Genomic DNA, 22,238 nt, shown 5'->3' on the forward strand with positions numbered 1-22,238 from the left:
TCTCAATGGGGTTCAGATCAGGTGAACAAGGAGGCCATGCCATTAGATTTTCTTCTTTTATACCCTTTCTTGGAGCATTGTCCTGCATGAAAATCATGTTTTTCTTCCTGTACCACTGCTTGAAGAAGGTGTCTTCCAGAAACTGGCAGTAGGACTGGGAGTTGAGCTTGACTCCATCCTCAACCCGAAAAGGCCCCACAAGCTCATCTTTGATGATACCAGCCCAAACCAGTACTCCACCTCCACCTTGCTGGCGTCTGAGTCGGACTGGAGCTCTCTGCCCTTTACCAATCCAGCCACGGGCCCATCCATCTGGCCCATCAAGACTCACTCTCATTTCATCAGTCCATAAAACCTTAGAAAAATCAGTCTTGAGATATTTCTTGGCCCAGTCTTGACGTTTCAGCTTGTGTGTCTTGTTCAGTGGTGGTCGTCTTTCAGCGTCTCTTACCTTGGCCATGTCTCTGAGTATTGCACACCTTGTGCTTTTGGGCACTCCAGTGATGTTGCAGCTCTGAAATATGGCCAAACTGGTGGCAAGTGGCATCTTGGCAGCTGCACGCTTGGCTTTTCTCAGTTCATGGGCAGTTATTTTGCGCCTTGGTTTTTCCACATGCTTCTTGCGACCCTGTTGACTATTTTGAATGAAACGCTTGATTGTTCGATGATCACGCTTCAGAAGCTTTGCAATTTTAAGAGTGCTGCATCCCTCTGCAAGATATCTCACTATTTTTGACTTTTCTGAGCCTGTCAAGTCCTTCTTTTGACCCATTTTGCCAAAGGAAAGGAAGTTGCCTAATAATTATGCACACCTGATATAGGGTGTTGTCATTAGACCACACCCCTTCTCATTACAGAGATGCACATCACCTAATATGCTTAATTGGTAGTAGGCTTTCGAGCCTATACAGCTTGGAGTAAGACAACATGCATAAAGAGGATGATGTGGTCAAAATACTCATTTGCCTAATAATTCTGCACTCCCTGTATGTATATATATATATATATATATATATATATATATATATCTCAATATAAACCTCAGGCACCTCTATACCCTTGTGTCATTTTCTATTTCCATTTTTCTTCGACCGGATGACTGGGGATTATGGGTAATGGGAGTGACACTTAACAGCTCTGCTGGGTTGTTCTTTGCCTCTTTGCCTCCTCCTGCTGACCAGGAGTTGAATTCCCACTAGTAATTGGAATGAAATCGTGGACTCTCCATGCCAGGAAAGAAATGTATCAGGTAAGCATAAATTTAGTTTTTTCTTTTCTAACAGAACAGATGATCTTTTCCTACATATACCTAATATTTCCTATTAAACTTATAGAGACACCCAATATTAGATAGCAACTACTACACCGGTGACACAAACCGTCACCCAGGTACTTATAAGAGGCGCCTAGGGACAGATAAATACAGTACTACAAAAATGTGCAAAGATAAATGAGTATACAGACTAGATAGTCCAGTTGGTAATAATCAATGATATGACAGTCCTGCTCATGCAATTCCAGATGGTTTCAAAAGATGCAGATCCAGAGCAGTAGGCCGCTCCTCCAGAGTGTTGTGCCACAACACAGGATAAGGTGATCTACAAAAGGTGAAATAGAGGGCGCCACATAGTGCAGATCAAAACCACTTCAAATATGATTGCAATAGAGCTAATGAATCTTATTCACAAGGTGTAAAGCACTGATGTGCAGTACAAGCAGTCCGGAACCACCAGTCGTCCAGTAGACCAAATTAAGATATCGCCAAGGGGATCCTCGTCTCACCAGGGAGAGTCCAAAGATACCAGGAGAGGATGGGTCTATATAAACCTAAGTGGCAGGAATCTACCAACAGAGTCCAAATACCACTCAAGTAGAGCTGGATATCCAGATGATGAAAGATATCAGGATCAAACGTGAATCAGCAGCGAATGGAGAGTTTTAAAAGTTTAAAAATGTATTGCAATAGTTAAAAACAACAGCAATGCGTTTCTCAGTGTAACACACTGTTTCATCAGGCTATACAAACAAACTCTCACAGCTGCCATATTTAAAACCAAGTTCAACCAATCAGGGATCAACAAAAATGCACACCTCCTGCAGAAGATACCAAATACATATGGGGAGGGGGAAGAGTTAACATAAATAAAAGTAATATATTAGTATATTGGATTTTATTCAAAACCATATATAGACAAGTAATAGACTCTAGTCGTTTCTCCAAAAACAACAGAATATTTAAAATGTGTGTAAAGAGACTAAAATATGAATAATATTTGAGTATTAAATGACTAGTAAAATCCTACCTGAATGTCCTGTGACTAACTGGGAATGGTATACCCCATTATTCAATAATGAAACACAAAGGGCGTTTATATTAAAACATGTGCGCCAAATACTATGTTCAAAATATACTTTAATTGTCAATAAGCTATTATTATCAAGTTTATGAGACTATAGAACAATTCGTATAATGTTGTTCATTATTCCGGCGTGAAAGTAAGTGAAAATCTCATGTGTGATGTCAGTAAGGGGGCGTGGCCAGTCACTCCGAGTGTACAAAAATTGTATAGAAAACTAAGATCGCCAAACATAAGTGAAGAATCATAGAGAAAAGGATGGTTAATCCTAAACAACTAACATTCCCAATAGGGTTGCCAAAATGTACAGGAACAATAACAAAACATTGTGTACACAGAGTCATGGTTCCCATGACAACAGGGGTGTGGATATAGCGGCCAATAGGCATATAAACAAAACTTGTAATGAAACAGATGGCCAATCATAAGGACTGGAAGGGAGGGGGTGGGCTTGAGCAGTGACAGGACGATAAAAGAAAATAGAGGAGATGATGGGTCAAAACCCGTGAGTCAAACCGCTGATATCCAATCAGAGAGACTGGAAGGAAATTAAGTGGCGATATAATAATACAGGGATAGGAATTGGGTCAATATGTGACATGATAGTTAATAAAAAGAACGATACATAAAAATACATATATATTTATTTGAAGTAGCTTAGGGCACCACAGCCATCACACTATCCCAATGTCCGAAGTAGAAAAAAATAGAATACGAATGTGATGACAAAAAATATATGTGCATACAAGTCATACATCCTATGACAACGGGGGTGTAAATGATGCAATCTATCAGGGATGATGTGACTATCCTATCACAAGGAGAAAGGGGAAAAAAGTGAATAACATATATAAGGGTGGTTAAATATAAAGTGCAACCAACTTGTCTAATGTGCGGGACGTGTGATCTGGGGAAAAAAAAGAGAAACATGGGGCCTCTACATACCCTGCCCCCCACGAGTATCTATTGCGGTTAGGCACCTGTCATTGTATTTATTAGGTCCATGGTATGTAGAGGCCCCGTGTTTCTCTTTTTTCCCCCAGATCACACGTCCCGCACATTAGACAAGTTGGTTGTACTTTATATTTAACCACCCTTATGTATTAACCATCCTTTTCACTATGATTCTTCACTTATGTTTGGCGATCTTAGTTTTCTATACAATTTTTGTACACTCGACGTGACTGGCCACGCCCCCTTACTGACATCACACATGAGATTATCACTTACTTTCACGCCGGAATAATGAACAACATTATACGAATTGTTCTATAGTCTCATAAACTTGATAATAATAGCTTATTGTCAATTAAAGTATATTTTGAACATAGTATTTGGCGCACATGTTTTAATATAAACGCCCTTTGTGTTTCATTATTGAATAATGGGGTATACCATTCCCAGTTAGTCACAGGACATTCAGGTAGGATTTTACTAGTCATTTAATACTCAAATATTATTCATATTTTAGTCTCTTTACACACATTTTAAATATTCTGTTGTTTTTGGAGAAACGACTAGAGTCTATTACTTGTCTATATGGTTTTTAATAAAATCCAATATACTAATATATTACTTTTATTTATGTTAACTCTTCCCCCTCCCCATATGTATTTGGTATCTTCTGCAGGAGGTGTGCATTTTTGTTGATCCCTGATTGGTTGAACTTGGTTTTAAATATGGCAGCTGTAGGAGTTTGTTTGTATAGCCTGATGAAACAGTGTGTTACACTGAGAAACGCGTTGCTGTTGTTTTTAACTATTGCAATACATTTTTAAACTTTTAAAACTCTCCATTCGCTGCTGATTCACTTTTGATCCTGATATCTTTCATCATCTGGATATCCAGCTCTACTTGAGTGGTATTTGGACTCTGTTGGTAGATTATTGCCACTTAGGTTTATATAGACCCATCCTCTCCTGGTATCTTTGGACTCTCCCTGGTGAGACGAGGATCCCCTTGGCGATATCTTCATTTGGTCTACCGGACGACTGGTGGTTCCGGACTGCTTGTACTGCACATCAGTGCTTTACACCTTGTGAGTAAGATTCATTAGCTCTATTGCAATCATATTTGAAGTGGTTTTGATCTGCACTATGTGTTGCCCTCTATTTCACCTTTTGTGTTTCCTATTCGTCTGTTATGTAAATATGTTTTTGCATCTGAAAATATTAAATATATAATTGCTGCAATATTCCTTAAAAAATGTCTCACACCCCTTTAACAAATGTTCTTGTATTTATATTAGATACAAAACTAGTTTATAATCAGACAGCTCATTAGATCACATGTGATAAATTCACTGTAGATTTGCTCTCTGTCAGTCACGTCAGTAGTGTATGTGCATTTCCTGAGTGAGATATTTATTACTACATAGCGTTACCTGAGCTCTCATTTCCTGGGATCTCCATAGTCCTTAGTGCTTGGTGAGTCTCCATCATGACGTCCTTGTAAAGTTTCTTGTGTCCCTCTATATACTCCCACTCCTCCTTAGAGAAATGCACAACACCACAGGGTGGATAAAAATCCATTTTTTTTAAAGAAATAATAATAATAAAAAAAAAATGTTATTTAAATCAAATTATATTGCTTTAAAACAATTTTTTTGTAATTGAATTTTTTTATTTTTTTTTTAAATAAATGTTTTTGAGAAACAAAACCTATCTAAAGATAGTTTCTATTTAAAGGGCCACTCAATGCAGCAGAATTACATAATCAACAAGTGCATAATAAAAAAAGACAATGCAATAGTTGAATTTCAAATAAGCAGTCGATTTTTTTCTGACAAATGTATGTTTTCTTCTATTTTCCAGGACCCTGTATCACGTGACAGACATCAGCCAAACACAGACTAGTATACTTATACCCTGTGAGCTTGTGCACATGCTCAGTAGGATCTTGTTCCCCAGAATGTGTGCACACAATTTGATAATAGAAGTAAATTGGAAAGTGTCTTAAAACTGCATGCTCTATCTGAATCATAAAAGTTTATTTTGACTTAAAGGGACAGTCAAGTCCAAAAAAAACGTTCATGATTCAAATAGGGCATGTCATTTTAAACAACTTTCCAATTTACTTTTATAACCAATTTTGCTTTGTTCTCTTGGTATTCTTAGTTAAAAGATAAACCTAGGAGGTTCATATGCTAATTTATTAGACCTTGAAGGCCGTCTCTAATCTAAATGCATTTTGATAGTTTTTCACCACTAGAGGGCATTAGTTCACGTGTTTCATATAGATAACATTGAGCTCATGCACGTGAATTTACCATGGAGACAGCTCTGATTGGCTAAACTGCAAGTCTGCCAAAAGAACTGGGATAAGGGGGCAGTCTGCTGAGGCTTAGATACAAGGTAATCACAAAGGTAAATCTTGTATAATTATAACTGTGTTGGTTATGCAAAACTGGGGAATTGGTAATTAAGGGATTATCTATCTTTTTAAACAACAAAAATTCTGGTGTTGACTGTCCCTTTGAGTGTCCCTTTAAAAAAACAATATAATCTAAAAGGTTATTCCGCCTGAAATATAGTTTTGTTTTTAATTGCATAGCAAGATTCTGTATATTCATGGCTGTAATGTTTAATTTTTTAGGTAAATTATTTCCATTAATCCGTTGACCATGTCATGTTCTTCTAGAGGTTTCTGTGAGATTATTTTGGACAATTTTCTATCTAGAAGATATTATCACATATTGTTGGTTTTCTAGTTCTGTAGAACAGTGAATCTGTGTCCGCAGAAATAACACGCCCCTTCTTCACAGCAAAATGTTATAACCATACAGAGTTAAAGGGACAGTCTAGGCCAAAATAAACTTTTATGATTCAGATAGAGCATGTAATTTTAAACAATTTTCCAATTTACTTTCATCACCAATTTTGCTTTGTTCTCTTGGTATTCTTAGTTGAAAGCTTAACCTGGGAGGTTCATATGCTAATTTCTTAGACCTTGAAGGCCACCTCTTTTCAGAATGCATTTTAACAGTTTTTCACCACTAGAGGGTGTTAGTTCATGTATTTTATATAGATAACACTGTGCTTGTGCACATGAAGTTATCTGGGAGCAGGCACTGATTGGCTAAACTGCAAGTCTGTCAAAAGAACTGAAATAAAGGGGCAGTTTGCAGAGGCTTAGATACAAGATAATCACAGAGGTTAAAAGTATATTAATATAACTGTGTTGGTTATGCAAAACTAGGGAATGGGTAATAAAGGGATTATCTATCTTTTAAAACAATAAAAATTCTGGTGTATACTGTCCCTTTAAGAAATAGACCTTAAAGGGACATAATCATAGCGCATACAATTTTGTTTTCAGATTTTAGATTTACTCCTTGTTGAAGGAGAGCAATGCTCTACTGGGGCCTAGCCGAATACATTGGGTGACCGTGACAAATAGCTAGCTCACAATAGTGCATTGCTTCCGAGCCTACCTATGTATGCTTTTCAACAATGGATACCAAGAGAACTAATCAAATTAGATTAGTGAAGTTAATTGGAAAATTGTTAAAAATTGCATTTTCTATATGAATCATAAAAGTTTAATTTTAACTTTATTATCCCTTTAATGTCATTTCTCCCCTGCAAATCTATGTACACAGAATCAACCCTTACTAAGTTTCAAGAAGCTCAATAAATAGAAGATTGTTTGGAGTTGAATAGATCTGTACAAGGACCTAAGTGTGAGGAGGGAGGGGCAAGCATTAAAAATGAAATACAATGTTATTGTTTTATTTAAATAAAACTATTTAAATTGTTATTATATTAATACTTTTTTTCTCCTTCCAGTAAAGTACAGCTGAAAAGTTAAATATGAATGATTAACCTATTAAACTGGAGACAGTTTACCTCCAAATATTAAATGATCTATTGATGCATATCTAATGATATAGTAATGTAACAAGATAGTATTTTAAAAATGAAAACCATGATTTAAAGGGATAGTCTAGACTAAAATTGTTATGTTTAAAAAGATAGATTATGCCTTTACTACCCATTCCCCAGCTTTGCACAGCCAACACTGTTATATTAAAATACTTTATAACATTTAAACCTCTAAATTTCTGCCTGTTTCTAAGCCACTATAGACAGCCTCTTATCACATGTTTTTTTATTTGCTTTTCACAACAGGAGACTACTAGTTCATGTGGGCCATATAGATAACATTGTGTTCAGGCCCAAGGAGTTATTTAAGATTAAGCACAACACAGTACTAAATGCAAGTAGTCAAAAGATAATAAATAAAGTTATGTGATCAGGGGGCTGTCAGAAGGTGCTTAGATAGAAGGTAATCACAGAGGTAAAAAGTATATTAACCCTTTGGCTGCTAAGCCATTCCCCACCTGTGTGCTAAGCTAGTTTTGAGCTTTTTTATGCAGTTCACGTTTAAACACTTTTCAAAGTAAAGTGTGTGTGAATAAACTATACAAACCATATATTGGGGGTTTTTTCAGCAGACCCAGCAGATTCAAAATATACCATCATTATATGTGTATGTATAATCGGGTTTAAAAAATAGCGCGTAAAATGTGAAAAAACATAATTTATGCTTACCTGATACATTTATTTATTTCCGGATAGGGTGAGTCCACAACGTCATCAATTACTAGTGGGAATATATCTCCTGTCCAGCAGGAGGCGGCAAAGAGCGCCACAGCAAAGCTGTTAAATATCACTCCCCTTCCCATAATCCCCAGTCATTCAACCGAAGAGAAATGGAAAAAAGGAATAATGCAAAGGAGTAGAAGTGCCTGAGGTTTATTAAAAAATAACTGTCTTAATTATAAGGGTGGGGTCATGGACTCACCCTATCCGGAAATGAATACAAATTTATCAAGTAAGCATAAATTATGTTTTCTTTCCTAAGATATGGTGAGTCCATGACGTCAAAGTACTAGTGGGAACCAATACCCAAGCTAGAGGACACGGATGACTAGGGAGGGAAAAAGACAGGTGGACCTAAACAGAAGGCACCACTGCTTGAAGAACTTCCCTCCCAAAAGAAGCCTCAGCTGAGGCAAAAGTATCAAATTTATAAAATTTTGAAAAAGTGTGCAGAGAGGACCAAGTTTCAGCTTTGTAAATCTGTTCCACAGAAGCTTCATTTTTGAAAGCCCAATAAGACGAGACAGTTCTAGTGGAATAAGCTGTAATTCACTCAGGAGGCTGCTGTCCAGCAGTCTCATAAGCAAAACGAAATCATACTTCTCAATCAAAAGGAAAGAGAAGTAGCATTAGTCTTCTGACCTTTACGCTTTCCCGAGAAACAAACAAAAAGGGCAGAAGACTGGCGAAAATCTTTAGTCGCCTGGAAATAGAATTTTAAAGCACGCACAACATCCAAGTTGTGCAACAGACGCTCCTTATGAGAAGAAGGATTGGGACAGAGAGAAGGAACAACAATTTCCTGATTAATATTTCTAACCGAAACAACTTTAGGAAGAAAACACAACCTAGTACGTAGGACTACCTTATCCGCATGAAAGATAAGGTAAGGAGAATCATGCTGCAAAGCCGAGAGTTCCAAAACTCTCCTCATAGACGAAATGGCCACAAGAAACAAAACCTTCCAAGACAACAACAATTTAATATCCATGGAATGCATTGGCTCAAACGGAGCCTGCTGTAAAACCTTAAGAACAAGGTTAAGACTCCAAGGAGGAGTAACCGACTTAAACACAGGCTTGATTCTGACCAAGGCCTGACAAAAAGAATGAACATCTGGCATGACCGACAAACACTTATGCAACAGAATAGATAAAGAAGAAAGCTGACCTTTCAGAGTACTGACTGACAACCCCTTCTCCAGACCATCCTGGAGAAAAGACAAAATTCTAGGAATCCGAACCCTACTCCAAGAGTAGCCCTTAGAATTACACCAATAAAAAGGTATTTACGCCATACCTTATGGTCAATTTTCAGAGTAACAGGCTTACGAGCTTGAATTGTGGTCTCAATGACCGATTCAGAAAAAACACGTTTAGACAAAACTAAGCGTTCAATCTCCAAGCAGTCAGTTTCAGAGAAACGAGATTTGGAAGAATGAAAGGACTCTGAGTTAGGAGGTCCTTCCTCAGAGGCAGCCTCCAAGGAGGCAGAGATGACATGTTCACTAGGTCTGCATACCAGATCCTGTGAGGCCATGCAGGAGCTATTAGGATTACCAATGCTCTCTCCTGAGCAATAACTCGTGAAAGAAGAGCATGCGGAGGAAACAGATAAACTAGACCGAACCTCCAAGGCACCGCCAGAGCATCTAACAGGGCTGCCTGCGGATCTCTTGACCTTGAACCGTACCTTGGAAGCTTGGAGTTCTGCCGAGATGCCATCAGATCCAACTCCGGCACCCCCCATTTGAGGGTTAACCTGGAGAACACCTCCGGATGGAGAGCCCACTCCCCGGGATGAAAAGTCTGTCTGCTCAGAAAATCCGCTTCCCCATTGTCCACTCCTGGAATGTGAATTGCAGATAAACAATTGTGAGCTTCCGCCCACTAAATAATCCGAGCCACCTCCCTCATGGCTAAGGAACTCTGAGTTCCACTCTGGTGGTTGATGTAAGCCAAAGAGGTGATATTGTCCGACTGAAATCTGATAAAGCGGGCTAAAGTCAACCGAGGCCAAGTTAACAGAGAGAGAATTGTAAATCACTCTCAACTCCAAGATGTTTATGGGGAGAGCAGACTCCTCCCGAGTCCATAATCCCTGCGCCTTTAACAAGTCCCAGACTGCTCCCCAGCCTGACAGTCTGGCATTCGTGGTCACGATCACCCAAGAAGGTCTCTGGAACCATGTGCCCCGAGACAGATGTTCCTGAGAAAACCACCACGGAAGAGAGTCTCTTGTTAATACATCTAGATCTATCCTCTGGGACAGATCCAAATGGTTTCCGTTCCATTGCTTGAGCATGCACAATTGCAGAGCTCTCAAATGGAATCAAGCAAAGGGAATGATGTCCATGGAAGCGACTATCAAACCAATTACTTTAATACATTGGGCTACAGATGGCCGAACAGTAAACTGAAGTGAGAGGCAAGCAGAGAGAATTTTGGATTTCCTAACCTACATCAGAAAAATCTTCATAGATAGGGAATCTATTATAGTCCCTAAGAACACCACCCTTGTAGCTGGAACAATGGAACTCTTTCCCAGATTCACTTTCCATCCATGGGAAGGTAGAAAAGATAACAAGATCTCTATATGGGAACTTGCTAGTTGAAAAGATGGCGTCTGAACCAGAATGTTGTCTGAGTAAGGTGCCACTGCAATTCCGAGACCTGATCACTGCCAAGAGAGGCCAAACGAAAGAGCAACAAACTGAAAATGTTTGACTAGAAAAGCAAATCTCAGAGACTTGTGATGATCCCTGTGAATAGGAACATGAAGATAAGTGTCCATTAGGTCTATGGGTGTCATGAACTGATCTTCCTGAACCAAAAGGAAGAATGGACCGAATGGTCTCCATTTTAAAGGACGGCACCCTAAAAAACCTGACACTTTAGGTCTAAAATGGGACGAAATGTTCCCTCTTTCTTGGGAACTAAAAACAGATTTGAATAGAATCCTTTACACTGTTTCTTTACCGGAACAATCACTCCCAGAGAGAAAAGATCCTGAACACAGTTCAAGAATGCCTCTAATTTTACCTGATCTGCAGATAACCTTGAGACGTGAAACCTGCCCCTGGGAGGGAGATAATTTAATTCTATCTTGTAACCCTGAGAAACAATACCTACAGCCCAAGGATCTGGGACATCTCGTAACCACTCCCGACAAAAACAAGGAAAGTCTGCCCCCCCCCCCACTTGATCTGACTTAAATTTAGCTGAGGGTTTCATATATTGTTTCCCCTTGCTCCAGGACTGATTTGGCCTCCAAGAGGACTTGGATTGTTCCTATTTGGAAGCGAAGGTTGCCACTGAAGACCCTGATGCACATACATCTTCAAATATACCACCAGCTTCTTATCCATCGGATCCTTGAAAGAGCAACTATCCTCTATAGGGATCGTAGTTCTCTTAGCCAGAGAAGAAACAGCCCCTTCTACTTTAAACACTGTGTGCCAAGAATCCTTAATGGATTCAGCAATAGGAAACATCTTCTTTAAAACTGAAGACGGGGAAAACAGAATCCCTGGTTTTTCCCATTCCTGTGCAAAAATCTGCATCACATGATCTGGAACAGGAAACACTTCCGTAGATAAAGAGACATCATAGAATATATTAAGCTTACTAGATTTATTAAGGATATCTACAACAGGAGAGTCAGAAACATCCAAAGTAGCCAAAACCTCTTTTAATAAAACATGAAGGTGTTCAAGCTTAAACCTAAAGCTTACTTCTTCCACCTCAGACAAAGATTAACACTGTCAGAATCAGAAATTTCACCCTCAGAAGGAACTGAGATAACATCCTCCGTAGAATTATGAGGAGGATCAACCTGCATAGAAACTGCCGAAACAGGAACTTTACAATCTATTAAGTGTTTAGTTTTCCTCTTGCGTCTTCTAAAACAGGAAAGGCAGATAAAGCTTCAGATACCACAGAAGATATCTGAGCAGCAAAATCTGCAGGCAAGTATACCCCACCAGGAGGTTAAGAGGAACCGCAGGGCACTGCATGCGACGCCAAAGAGGCTTGAGACGTTTTAGGAGAAGGCTGCGGCACTGCCTGAATAGCATCATCCTGAGAGACATTAGGCTCATAAAGCAATAATTTTTCTTTACATTGTAGCATTCTAGCTAAACAAGTAGTACAAAATTACAAAGGAGAAACAATTTGCGCCTCTAAACATAATAAACATTTATTAAAAACATTACCTTCATTATCCATGTCCATAGCTAAGAAAAATCAGCCCAGGAAATAAATTTGAATAAAGGACAACTGTTACTTTAAGAAAAACGTAAAAAACCAAAAACGTTATAATAAAAAAAAACAAAAAAAAAAACTAAATTTGGACAACCTCTACACCTCAGCAGTACTGAGGTGCCTACCGCAATTCCAGGAGACTTGAAGAGGACACAAAGAATGACAGGCAACTGCACATACAGTACACTGAGACACCAATTCATTCCATATAACTGAAACACAAGGATCACATGACCGGCACATCCGAAAAAATCCAGACAAGAAAAAAGGCGAGAAATTTGAAACAGACATAGCAACAAACGTTACTACATAAAACAAAACAAACATTTGCCAAAATTTAAAAATTTAGCAACACCAGGTCCTAACGTGCAAATCCCAAATCACATAGTGCCTGCATACTGTTTATCGAATCCTATTAAAAGGATTACAAAATCCCAGAAAGAAAAACTGCAGAATGTAAATAATGAATCTTTTAAAAGTGCAAAGTCTCCTATAACTAGAAGACAAAAAGCACTTACCTGCAGTCTAGCTGTCCAGAAGGAAGACAGCTCACAAGGTGTGAAAGGACACAAACTCCTAACAGAGACCTGTGGAAAAGAGAAAGGACAGAGTAACCAACTCAGATTTACTACATTTAGGGCAGCAATAGGTTAGGAAACAAAGTAAGCATCACCTTACAACTTCCTAACTGCTTAAAAGCCACCACTACTCTGCGGCAGAGATTGACATGGACTACGGCTATACCCAAATCCTTGCTTGCAGGGAAAACTATCGCCATAAAGGATTTAATTTCTTCAGACACCAAACTTCACCTCCTCCATTGACAGAGGCAAAGAGAATGACTGGGGATTATGGGAAGGGGAGTGGTATTTAACAGCTTTGCTGTGGTGCTCTTTGCCGCCTCCTGCTGGAAAGGAGAGATATTCCCACTAGTAATTGAGGACGTATTTTTTTTACTCCTGACTCAAATAATAGTATGTAATTTTATTTTTCTAAGCTATATCAAAACCTGTATGGATAAATATTTGTAGTAGGTAACCTGTTTGAAATAAGCAGAAATTAAGAACATTTCACTGTTTTTTTCCACTGTTTTATTGCAGGCATGTCAATGTGATAAATTATCAAAAACAGCATCTTAGAATTTACTGTACTGTTTTCAGCAATTAAACAGTTCTAGCCACCTAAGAAATTAAAATGGGGTACACAACGCACACATTTGCAGAAAGTTCACCCCTTAGTGCATCAAATGAGGGGCTACAAGTATTTCTAGCATGAGTTTGGGGTGCACAGCAATTAATGGAATAAGTTGCATTGCTAAGCAAAGAGCCATATTCCACTTATTTTTACATTGTCTATTTTTGAACTAGCAATACATGTAGCCCCTCATTTGATGCGTCAAGGGGTGTACTTTATTTAATGTATCTTAGTTTCCCAGGTTTCTACAGCTGTCTGGTTGAAGCCCATAAAATATCATAATACCAGCGCAACCCAACGAGCTCAACAGGTTTACTTCTAGTGCAGTTAGCAATTGAAGCACTAATTTGCGCTATCTAGCCCTTAGTGTGAAAAGCTAGTATACCCCATGTACAGAATGAGTGAGGGTATGCCAGGCTTATCCTATTCTAATGTTTTAAAGCACTTTTAATGTAAGTACATTAAACATATATGTAAATATATGCAACTGTTATAATGACATATTCTATCAGCTCTCACCTCCCCTGTCAGCAGGTACATGATCTGCAGGGTGTGGGTCAGTATCCTCTCTGTTGTCATCTTGTCCCCGGTCATGTGACTCACTGTCAGTGAGTTAGTCATACGCTGCAAGAGTGAAACGTAAAAACATCACTGACCCCTCTCACATCACCTGTGTATATCCTGTTATCATAGTCTCCATCTCATCATGGTCACATGACAAGACAATCCTCTTATGCAGCCAATCTGAGCACTTGTGGAACACTTAATGAATCTGGCATGATAGAAGGCCAATGTAATTGCTGAATCACTCTAGTTAAAGGGGCATTAAAGTCATTGTTGTATGTGCAAGGTATATATCAGAAATTAAGGACAGCATTACAAAATATCTGTGTACACAATAAATATTTTACATATGCAAAGTATTTGTCAGCAATTAAGAGCTGCATTGCAATTTTCTGAATGCAAAATACAAGTTTACAAGCATTTAAACAGTTAAGCAATATTCCCTTTGTTTTGCAGTACAGGGGCACAACCCCTGAGAAGCTTCTTGAATATCTAAGCAATCACTGTGTAACTTGTTGCAACGTCCATTTCTGGATACTGCAGGATACATTCCTGTATTTTTGGGCAAAGTAAAAAAAATACAATGTACAGAGATAAATTACCAGACAAAATAAACAATATAAGTACCTTTTGTTCATTGCATATAATTAACTTTTTAGGGAGTTCAATTTTGAGCTTAGTGTGCTTGTGATTGTTGATAACACTAAATTGATTAACCTTATTGGTACAAATGTAAATAAAGGTAATTGAGTAATTAAGTAATAAGTGAAAATTCCCCAAGTAAAATAAATATAAAGTGTCATCTATACATTAACCAGAACATATGGAATGAAGTTTTCAGGCACAGGATGTCAGCGGACTAACCAGCTAGCCATATAAATACTAGTTTATTCTTTATTAGACTACAGCTGGCATCTATTCATAATCTGCCTATTACTTGGCCTGTGTATGGGGATGATAAAACAAATAACAAAAGGCTGCTGGGAAATTACCGTCTCCTCAAGTGAATTTCTACAACAGAATATGGTGTTTGTGCAAAAACAAAAGTGTAGAGTTGTTCTGGGAATAAACGCTGGCTCATTCTTTTCCTCTGAGCATCTGTCACCTCTTATTGCTAAGCAACTAATACGCATCTTCACTGCAGGAGGTTACGGTCCTTATGTTTTCTCACCTCTCCCGTCAGCAGGTAGAGAATCTCCAGGATGTGATTCAGGATCCGCTCAGGCAGCTTCTTCTTCATCTTGTTCATAGTCAGTGACGTTGTGTAACACTGAGACCTGCAACAGTAGCACATACATGACAGAAACTACACACATGGGAATAATAGCCACATACACACCAATAAATACATATACAAACACACACACACATATATCTATATACATGTATATCTCACACATGTACACAAACTCACATCACATACATGTATACATACACCACACGCACACTCACAACTGATGCTAAAGGTTATTTAGTTTTACCCTGGTAAGAGCGTGAAGAAAAGGGACTGAGAAGTTGAGCAAGAGGCTGTGTTTGAGTGAAGGAGAGGGTGGCTGAGAGGGTCATACAAAGAGATACATATGTAAATTACATTAATTATATAGCACTGGCTGCCCTTCTCTCCCCAGGGCCTATTAAAGGCCACTAAAAACAGTAGATTATCATAAACAGTAAATGCATAATACAAGGAAAATACCATTTTTAATTTATATTTTTTCCTACCACTGCATCATGTGACAGCCATCAGCCAATCACATAATGCATATTCTGTGAATTCTTGCACATACTTCGTAGGAGCTGGTCACTGGGAAAGTGTGTAAATAAATATATTATGCACATTTAGATCATGGTAATTAATTGAAAAGTTGTTTACAGTTGTGTCCGCTATCTGAATCAGTTTAATTTTACTTTAGTGTCCCTTTAATGAGCACACTATCCAGCTGTTTTTTTCTAACTACCAGGCTAAAATTTAGGACAATAATAGGTTAGAATTAGCTAATGTCTTTTTCAATGTTTGTTGCACAATTTATAATTAAATCAGTTTATGTTAAATTATTAAAGATAGATTAAAGGGACACTGAACCCAATTTTTTTCTTTCGTGACTCAGATAGAGCATGCAATTGTAAGCAACTTTCTAATTTACTCCTATTATCACATTTTCTTCATTCTCTTGGTATGTTTATTTGAAAAGCAAGAATGTAAGTTTAGATGCTGGCCCATTTTTGGTGAACATCCTGGGTTGTCCTTGCCGATTGGACAGCACCAATAAACAAGTGCTGTCCATGGTTCTGAACGAAATATTTGTTGGCTCCTTAGCTTAGATGCCTTCTTTTTCAAATAAAGATAGCAAGAGAACAAAGAAAAATTAATAATAGGAGTAAAAAGTAGAAAGTTGCATAAAATTGCATGCTCTATCTGAATCAGTATTCCTTTATATAACATTTATAAATAAAAGTAAAATGAAGGGGGCGGAGCCGAATATTGAGGGGATAAGACGTGCTTTACATGAGCTCCAGATATTCACTTTAATTTTACCCCCATTTCTTGAAATTAGTGGCAGTGGGAACTATACAATTTTATTGAAGAGACCCAAAAGCTATTTCTGCAGACTTTCCCCTATCTCACGTTTTTAATGCAACCAGACTGCCGCTGAAAAGGCTGTATAACAGTGCGGCCTGCATGGAAAAAATGGAGAATCTACAGGAGCTGCTACAGACCCTATTAATGGAGTTTGAGACGGAGATGACTAGGTGCATAATTAATTTATTTCATGCGCCTCAGTTCGAGATTGAGAGTGGCGAGCCTTTGCAAACAGATCCACCTATGTGGATCCCGGGAGATAGTGGAGTTTGACCGATCCCTGGGAGCAGATCTCAGAATGCTCGCTTCCTAGCGAAAACGAAGCAGACCTTGTGGCTTCTGGCAGCAGATCTTTGGCTACGCTAACATGCACATCTACCTCGCTGTGGTTGGGGGTAAAGGGCCCTTACTACCTGACCATTATAAATGAATATGCTAGTGTGGTGGCCATCTTGAAGTCTTTGAAGCAGTCCTACGCAACAGACTGTTATGTCCCTCTTGGTTGCCGACAGGAGTCATATAGCCAGGGGATCAGAGAGGCAGATCATCGTGCTCAGCCACAACTCTGCAAGCATTTGTTGAGCCGGTTGCTGCAGAGAGCTGGCGTAGGATAAGTACTTACCTTTACCGGAACAGAACCTCTCTAATAGCGGAGGACATCCACAATCTAAGAACTGTCGGAGCTTTCATTTAACGGCAGATATATTCTCCTGCAGGCTGTGTGATTAGTGACATCAGGCTCCTTGAGGGTGACGAGAACCCCAGTTGATTTCCACATGTTTATGTTCACTGTTTTAGATTCTATGGCATAAAACCCATGTGTAAAGTTCAGATCATAAGATGATATATCTTGCAGTGTACTTGCCCAGTTTTAATTAGGGTTAAATGTTTAAACCAATTCTAATATAATTTACTATATGTTCAAACAGTTGCTATTTATTCTGGGAGTCGTCTGGCTCTTTCACTTTAGATTTACTGCCAGTTACTTATTTCTTATTGTGAGCCCAGTCTATATGCTATGTTGGGAATGCTACATTCGAGGACATTAGTCTGAATACACGGACCTGTAACTATTTTTGGGACAATTCAAGACTCCGATTCATATGAGAGACACTCTGGTTAATAGTTTGTATAATTACTGTTTTAGTGTTCTGTTTGCAGCAGTTATTTTGCATTTAATTGTATGCCTACAAAGCAGCACAGTTATTGGTTGTAGTACTGAGGGCTAGTTATAGCTGTATAGAAAGGTTGGTCAGAGGGAAATAATTCATAAGCTTATTGCCTAGTCTAATGTTTGATTATTAATTGCTATTCCATGTATGACTTAGAGCTTATTTATGCCAGATACAGCTTTTCGAAGAGTTTCTCTAATCCTTAGACTCTGTTATATTCTATAGCCCATCTCGTAACAAACCTATAGTAATGTGGAGGCTTTAATTACAGGTTTGACATGCTAGGAATCCAATATTACTTACATGTTATTGCTAATATATACAGTTTTATAGATTCAAGTGAATATTTTGGGAGACTTTACTGGTATGCTTATGCTAATTATATTGCTACTCACTGTATGTCTCTGCACTATAATCAAACTGTTTATAATGATTCAGTAGGGATAGCTATGTTACACATCTAGATTTTGTCTTAGAAGAGCTACTAAGTTTTATTTTTAGGATAGATGGAAATTAGTTCTACTTTATCAATGATTATTCACACTGTACAGTACTTTATTTGAGAAATCCTTTAACACTGCTATTTTCCTTGATCATTGCGACGTGCCGCCAGCGGCCGGGGAGGCATGATCGCAATAACATTTAGCTATACTATATATGTATATGTGTGTTCTATGTGTATTTCTAGCTCCCTGATTCAATGTTATGCAAGCTATCCTATCCACTGAGATTTAAGAGGTTTGTTCTCCAGGTTCATGGCGGTACACTACATTCCTAACCTGCTTTGTTCATGATAAACGGATGATAGGTTATAGCTACCAGATAAGTCACTGGGAATTTTATGTACATTTGATATGTGTAAAAAATATACAAAAGCTAGAGTCACCCACCTCTGTTGCATTCCTAGCATAAGCCTAGCAGTCCTTACAGGACCCTTCATTCTATTTAGTCCAAGTATTCTATTATTTGGAGCCTTCCGTATTACCCCCTTAGGGATAGGACTTTACACCAGGTGGTCATTTTATTCTATATCTCCACCTGCTATTGGTACTCTCAATTCCATATGGCCCTAGAGTCTGTATTGATATTTTTAGACTACCCTCTTGTATTTTAGGTGCTACTGCAAATTGGGGCAGAGAGAACGAGAGCTCCATAAGTTCCCTAGGTTACTCATTCTCTTTTGACTTTAGTATATAGTGCTCCCATATTTATCCATATATATGTGCAGATGTAGTTCAAGAGTTTAATAATGTCCCTATATTTTATGATTGTTTAAATTGGAAATACAGGTAGGGGTATGAGCTGGGAACCTCATATTGTTTCCTACTGATAGTGCCTGTTCTATGTGATTTCCTAGGTTTCCCATACCCCTCTTCCCTTAATACATGTACAGTTCTCTCAAAGTGGATAGTTTGTGTATATATAACTATAAAATATCAAGGATAGTCCTTAACTGCTTATACCCGGTTATTTAGTAGCTATGCTACGCGAGTTAGTTGTGAACCCCTTGCTCTCATAGCCCTATCTGACTAGTCTTATACTATTAGCTGGCTGGCTGGCTCCGTTTTCCCTCCTAAGGGTTTTCCCTTAGTATTTGTTTAAAAACTAAACTTAGGAACACAGATTCCATTTAATTTCCTTGTTATTACACTTTTGGGTGTCATAATATAGCGGCTAGTAATATTTCTACTCCTATAGTGTATAATGTTAGTCTTACTCTCCTGTTTTTTTTTTTACATGCTTTTTCTAGTGGTTAGAGACCCGTGAGTGGTCTCTTTAGTTTAAGGAGGGTGCTATATGCCAGGGTTCCAATATGGCCCTATATGCTATATACTTGAAAGTTCTAAATATGTTGGGACATTTATAGACCCAAGGGCTTAAGAGTGGCCCTTTATGATACATTGAAAATTTGAGGTTAATTTCTTTGGCTCTAATATCACACAGGTAGAATTTTAATACTAGTATTTTCTCTGAATTTAGCTATTTAACTACATGTTGGAAACTATGCTCTATATTACTGTGATAATGTTTGATTTATATGCGGTACTGTATACTACTTCTATTTGCCCTTACGGGTTGAGGGCCTGTGTAAATGTTTATTTTGTACTGCTTTCTATATTACCTCAATAAAAATTATTAAAAAAAAAAAAAAAAAAAAAAAAGTAAAATGAAATCACATTGCAATGTATTACACTGCTCCCACCTGGCTTCTTCATAATGCCGTTTGGCTGGCAAACGTTTTGGTGAACACCGTATACAGATATTTAAGATTATAGAGAGGTTCCCTCTGTCCCACACACACATGCACCCCCTCCCTAGTATGTTATATACAGATATATAATAACATAATTTATGTAAGAACTTACCTGATAAATTCATTTCTTTCATATTAACAAGAGTCCATGAGCTAGTGACGTATGGGATATACATTCCTACCAGGAGGGGCAAAGTTTCCCAAACCTTAAAATGCCTATAAATACACCCCTCACCACACCCACAAATCAGTTTAACGAATAGCCAAGAAGTGGGGTGATAAGAAAAAAAGTGCGAAGCATATAAAATAAGGAATTGGAATAATTGTGCTTTATACAAAAAAATCATAACCACCACAAAAAAGGGTGGGCCTCATGGACTCTTGTTAATATGAAAGAAATGAATTTATCAGGTAAGTTCTTACATAAATTATGTTTTCTTTCATGTAATTAACAAGAGTCCATGAGCTAGTGACGTATGGGATAATGACTACCCAAGATGTGGATCTTTCCACACAAGAGTCACTAGAGAGGGAGGGATAAAATAAAGACAGCCAATTCCTGCTGAAAATAATCCACACCCAAAATAAAGTTTAACAAAAAACATAAGCAGAAGATTCAAACTGAAACCGCTGCCTGAAGAACTTTTCTACCAAAAACTGCTTCAGAAGAAGAAAATACATCAAAATGGTAGAATTTAGTAAAAGTATGCAAAGAGGACCAAGTTGCTGCTTTGCAGATCTGGTCAACTGAAGCTTCATTCCTAAACGCCCAGGAAGTAGATACTGACCTAGTAGAATGAGCTGTAATTCTCTGAGGCGGAATTTTACCCGACTCAACATAGGCAAGATGAATTAAAGATTTCAACCAAGATGCCAAAGAAATGGCAGAAGCTTTCTGGCCTTTCCTAGAACCGGAAAAGATAACAAATAGACTAGAAGTCTTACGGAAAGATTTCGTAGCTTCAACATAATATTTCAAAGCTCTAACAACATCCAAAGAATGCAACGATTTCTCCTTAGAATTCTTAGGATTAGGACATAATGAAGGAACCACAATTTCTCTACTAATGTTGTTGGAATTCACAACTTTAGGTAAAAATTCAAAAGAAGTTCGCAACACCGCCTTATCCTGATGAAAAATCAGAAAAGGAGACTCACAAGAAAGAGCAGATAATTCAGAAACTCTTCTAGCAGAAGAGATGGCCAAAAGGAACAAAACTTTCCAAGAAAGTAATTTAATGTCCAATGAATGCATAGGTTCAAACGGAGGAGCTTGAAGAGCTCCCAGAACCAAATTCAAACTCCAAGGAGGAGAAATTGACTTAATGACAGGTTTTATACGAACCAAAGCTTGTACAAAACAATGAATATCAGGAAGAATAGCAATCTTTCTGTGAAAAAGAACAGAAAGAGCGGAGATTTGTCCTTTCAAAGAACTTGCGGACAAACCCTTATCTAAACCATCCTGAAGAAACTGTAAAATTCTCGGTATTCTAAAAGAATGCCAAGAAAAATGATGAGAAAGACACCAAGAAATATAAGTCTTCCAGACTCTATAATATATCTCTCGAGATACAGATTTACGAGCCTGTAACATAGTATTAATCACGGAGTCAGAGAAACCTCTTTGACCAAGAATCAAGCGTTCAATCTCCATACCTTTAAATTTAAGGATTTCAGATCCTGATGGAAAAAAGGACCTTGCGACAGAAGGTCTGGTCTTAACGGAAGAGTCCATGGTTGGCAAGATGCCATCCGGACAAGATCCGCATACCAAAACCTGTGAGGCCATGCCGGAGCTATTAGCAGGACAAACGAGCATTCCTTCAGAATCTTGGAGATTACTCTTGGAAGAAGAACTAGAGGCGGAAAGATATAGGCAGGATGATACTTCCAAGGAAGTGATAATGCATCCACTGCCTCCGCCTGAGGATCCCGGGATCTGGACAGATACCTGGGAAGTTTCTTGTTTAGCTGAGAGGCCATCAGATCTATCTCTGGGAGCCCCCACATTTGAACAATCTGAAGAAATACCTCTGGGTGAAGAGACCATTCGCCCGGATGCAACGTTTGGCGACTGAGATAATCCGCTTCCCAATTGTCTACACCTGGGATATGAACCGCAGAGATTAGACAGGAGCTGGATTCCGCCCAAACCAAAATTCGAGATACTTCTTTCATAGCCAGAGGACTGTGAGTCCCTCCTTGATGATTGATGTATGCCACAGTTGTGACATTGTCTGTCTGAAAA

At 38.3% G+C, this 22,238-nt stretch overlaps 1 protein-coding gene across 4 annotated transcripts in view; it reads right to left on the reverse strand.

Moving 5' to 3' along the window:
* LOC128656998 (gastrula zinc finger protein XlCGF57.1-like) overlaps positions 1 to 22,238 on the reverse strand; it is a 149,518-nt gene that overhangs the window by 100,337 nt on the left and 26,943 nt on the right. For 2 of the 4 annotated variants that reach the window (XM_053711213.1, XM_053711210.1), the window contains exons 2-4: positions 15,152 to 15,257; positions 13,936 to 14,040; positions 4,741 to 4,846 (exon numbers count right to left, since the gene is read on the reverse strand). In XM_053711213.1, coding sequence (XP_053567188.1) covers positions 4,741 to 4,846; positions 13,936 to 14,040; positions 15,152 to 15,257 — 317 coding nt within the window. Of the gene's footprint in view, positions 1 to 4,740; positions 4,847 to 13,935; positions 14,041 to 15,151; positions 15,258 to 17,183; positions 17,363 to 22,238 lie in introns of all 4 variants that reach the window. The other 2 variants (XM_053711212.1, XM_053711211.1) reach the window with 2 other exon arrangements.

Source organism: Bombina bombina, chromosome 4 (genome assembly GCF_027579735.1).
Source record: "Bombina bombina isolate aBomBom1 chromosome 4, aBomBom1.pri, whole genome shotgun sequence".
NCBI classification, from domain to species: Eukaryota; Metazoa; Chordata; class Amphibia; order Anura; family Bombinatoridae; genus Bombina; species Bombina bombina.